The sequence below is a fragment of the Quercus robur genome, chromosome 4, assembly GCF_932294415.1.
Source record: "Quercus robur chromosome 4, dhQueRobu3.1, whole genome shotgun sequence".
Classification (NCBI taxonomy): domain Eukaryota; kingdom Viridiplantae; phylum Streptophyta; class Magnoliopsida; order Fagales; family Fagaceae; genus Quercus; species Quercus robur.
In genome coordinates this window covers 9,430,746-9,434,884 of record NC_065537.1, presented here as the reverse complement: position 1 = coordinate 9,434,884, position 4,139 = coordinate 9,430,746, and the positions used below count along the sequence as shown (strand labels likewise).

General features: G+C 41.7%; 1 protein-coding gene across 1 annotated transcript; it reads left to right on the top strand.

Annotated features, from left to right (window-relative positions):
• Positions 1 to 245: 245 nt before the first annotated feature.
• LOC126721320 (uncharacterized) lies at positions 246 to 848 on the top strand. The gene has a single exon (XM_050424371.1). The coding sequence runs from the start codon at positions 246 to 248 to the stop codon at positions 846 to 848; it is 603 nt and encodes a 200-aa protein (XP_050280328.1).
• Positions 849 to 4,139: the final 3,291 nt, after the last annotated feature.

Below are 4,139 nucleotides of genomic sequence, written 5' to 3'. Positions count from 1 at the left end.
ATTGACAAATTGCCTTTTGATGGCTCAGTGCATATGGATACCATGTCAGTGGGCTTTGGTTGCCGTGGGATTCAGAAAGAGTGGAGGTCACGCCTTTGGCTAATATCGAGCAGGAAATTCATGCTATAGTTAAGGTATGGAACTCTAATTCTAGCTAGCTCTTTACTGCTGTGTATGCTAGTCCTAGAACTGCTGAAAGATTTATTTTGTGGAATAACCTTATTAAAACTGCTGAGCTACATAATATGCCGTGGGTGTTGGCAGGTGATTTCAATGAACCACTTATGGAGGAAGATAAATTCGAGGGAAAAGCAGTGAGTGTCAATAGGTCGCACTTATTTAAAGAGTGTTTGGATAAATGTAACATGATTGACATAGGGTTCTCGGGGCCCCGTTTCACCTGGACAAATAGAAGGGAGTTCCAAACACTAATCCAGGAAAGAATAGACAGGGTATTTGTGAATCCTAGCTGGTGCGTATTGTATTCGGAAGCTCGAGTTGTCCATTTCACCCGATGCCACTCTGATCACTGCCCTATTCTTTTGGAGATGCAGCTGAGAACAATCTTGGGGGAAATAAGGCCTTTTAGATTTCAAACCTCCTGGCTATTAGAGCCATCCTTCCCATTTGTTGTGACACATGCCAGGAGAGACTCTCCCACCTTAGGGGATGCAGTGAACAGGTTTACCCAAGCAGCAATTAGGTGGAATGGTTCCCACTTTGGGAATATTTTTACTAGGAAAAAGAACCTTTTGGCTAGGATCAATGGTATTCAACAAGCCTTATCTGTGAAACCTTCTATTTTCCTTGTTAATTTGGAGAATGAGCTTCTTAAGGAGTTAGACTGAGTGCTTAATCAAGAAGAGGAGCTTTGGGCATTGAAGTCTCGGGTCAATTGGATGATACAAGGTAACCGAAACACTAATTTCTACCATGTGTCTACCCTTGTACAAAGGAAGAGGAATCAGATTTTGGCCATTAAGGATCATGTGGGGGAGTGGATACATGAAGAAAGTACTGTTAAGGAAATGTTTAGGAGTGGTTTCAACAGTATTTACACCTCTTCCTTTACATCGAGATCTCGGGCTGCACCCGATGTATCCCAATGGCAGGCTAGGTTATCTGATGAAGAAAAGGAGAATATTGGTGGGATTGCACCAGAGGAAGAGATAAAATCTGCCCTATGGTCTTTAAAAGCTTTTAAAGCTCCAAGTCCAAATGGTTTGCATACTGGCTTCTTTCACAAGTTTTGGTTGATTGTGGGCAGGTTAGTGATTGATGTGATCAAAAAGATTTTTACATAAAGGACTATCCCAGAATATTTGAACCGAACTCTTATTGCCTTAATTCCAAAGATTCAAAGTCCTGAGACATTGAGCAACTATAGACCTATTAGCTTGTGCAACATTGTATACAAGACTGTTACAAAGATTATTGTTGCCAGACTTAGATCGTATTTGGACAAGCTTATCTTTGCTCTCCAAACGGCTTTTGTCCCGGGAAGAAAGGGCATTGATAATGCGATCATAGTGCAGGAAGTCTTACATACTATCAGTAAGAAGAAAGGAAGGGTGGGGTACATGGCCCTAAAGATTAATCTGGAAATGGCGTACAATAAACTCGAGTGGAGCTTCATAAGGGATATGTTGATTAGGGCCAATTTACCATCTGATTTGATTGATATTATTATGAGTTGTATATCCACGATCTCGACGTCTATTTTGTTCAATGGTGAAGCACTTGATCTGATATATCTGTCTAGAGGGATTAGGCAAGTAGACCCACTCTCGCCATATTTATTCATTCTTTGTATGGAATTTCTTGGACAACTCATTGAGGAGAAGTGTAATGCTAAGCTTTGGCAGCCCGTGAAGTCATCGTCCAATGGGCCGGCATTTTTCACATTTATTTTTTGCAAATGATTTAGTGTTGTTTGCCAAAGCTGACCACACCAATTGCTCGGCTATTAGGGATTTTCTTGATGATTTTTGCAGTCTATCGGGTCAAGCTATAAGTGATGCTAAATCAAGAGTTTATTTCTTGCCAAATGTGGATAGGGATTCTAGGGAATCCTTTTGTGATATTCTTGGTTTTACCTCCACCCCTTCTCTTGGAAAGTACCTTGGAATTCCTATTAAGCATCCTGGATCTTCATCTCAAGATTTTAATTTCATCCTCGATAGGATGAAGACCAAGTTAGCTAGGTGGAAAGCTAACTTACTCTCTTTGGCTAGTCGGGCGGTCTTAATTCAAGCTTCTTCAGCGGCTATTCCTATGTATGTTATGCAATGCACTCACATTCTGAACAAAAGCCTTGAGGGAATAGACCGGGTGAATAGAAACTTTCTTTGGGGTTCATCAAAATCGTCCAAGAAAATCCATTGGGTTGGGTGGTAAAAGGTAGCGAAATCGAAGAAGGAAGGTGGGCTTGATCCGCAAACTGCCAAAGGTAGAAACACTGCCTTGCTTGCCAAGTTAATTGGAGGCTACATGTTGAGAAAGAAGCCGTATGGGCTAAAGTTCTAAGGCAGAAATATTGCAACCACAGAAGGATAAATTCTGCCAATGCAGATAGGCTTCCGTGTTCACAGATTTGGAAAGGAATGAAGAAGGGAAGGGCTACTTTCAATGAGGGCAATATGTGGACAGTTGGAAGAGACAGTAAGGTCAGCTTTTGGTGGGAAAATTGGACAAGTAAAGGTGCACTACGCTACATTATCCAAGGACCTTGAACCCAAGGAGCTGATAAGTGGAAGGTGGGTGATATTCTTTCAGATATGTGCTGGGATTGGGATTAGATACCTTTTAAGCTCCCCTCTCAGGTCAAGTCCATAATTCAAGCAACCCCCATTCCATTCACGAGTAGAGGTCAAGACAAGCTACCATGGTCAAGCAATCCAAGGGGAATTTTTGATCTTAGGAGTGCCTGCTCTATTGCTACGAAGGAGGATTCTTCCCCTCCTTTCAACTATGGCTGGATTTGGAAGCTTCAACGCTACCTAGAATTAAAACTTTCCTAAGGTTGTGTACACACAATAGCATAGGTTTAAAGGTGTGCCTTGCTAAAAGAGGGGTAGTGGTTGATGAGTTATGCCCTATATGTCAAAGAGAGCCCGAGTCGATCATTCATGCCATTAGAGATTGTGCTTGGGTCAAAGCTGTGTGGATACAGCTGGGAGTGAGCATATCCAATCAGGCTTTTTGGATGAGCAATCTCCAAGAATGGATCACTCTCAATGGGAAAACCAATAGCAGCTGTGATCGAGGTAACCTCCCTTGGAAATCTATCTTTTCTTTTGTTGTGTGGTGTATTTGGAAAAGTCGAAACATGGTTGTCTTCAATAGGAAAGGTTAGAACCAAAATCTGTCTAAGGAGATTATGAACCAAACTTTGGAATTCTTCTACTGTGTTCATTCTCCTAGAAACCCAAGTCACAAAGCCTTAAGGGCTATTCGATGGGAGAGACCCCCAACAGGTTAGAAGAAGCTCAATACTTATGGATCTTGCTTGGGTGGATTGGACAGAGCTGGATGTGGAGGTTTGGTGAGGGATGAGCACGGCAATTGGGTTGGGGGTTTTACTAGACATATTGGCTCAACGAATAGTTTCATTGCAGAACTATGGGGGCTTAGAGAGGGGCTGCTGCTCTGCTGCAACTTAAACATTGACTCTCTTGTTGTTGAATTGGATGCTCAAGTTGTGGTAGAGGTTTTTAAGAATGCTGCTTATGTTAACAATGTCATTTCTCCTCTATTGGATGATTATAGGCGCTTGACAGCTTGCTTTCATCAAATTCGCTTTAACCATTGCTACCACCAAGCCAATCGATGTGCAGATTTGCTAGCTAGGATGGGTGCTATCCAGGATGTAGATTTTATTTCCTTTAGTAGTCCACCTGTGGACAATTGTAATGCTTTTGAGGATGATTGTAATGGTGTGTTGTTCAACAGGATGTGTCATTCAACAAGATGTGTCCTATTCTTGATGTTTTTGTTTAGCTATTTTAATGCATTGTCTTTTACCAAAAAAACAAACAAACAAAAAAAAGTCTTATGCCACATAAAGTGGCACAAAAAAAGCCACAACTCACCCATGTGGTGAGTTGTGGCTTTTTCTGTGCCACTTTATGTGGCACTAG

What these genes read in the sequence shown, in the direction of transcription:
- LOC126721320 (XM_050424371.1), top strand. Translation starts at nt 246, where the DNA reads ATGCCGTGGGTGTTGGCAGGTGATTTCAATGAACCACTTATGGAGGAA.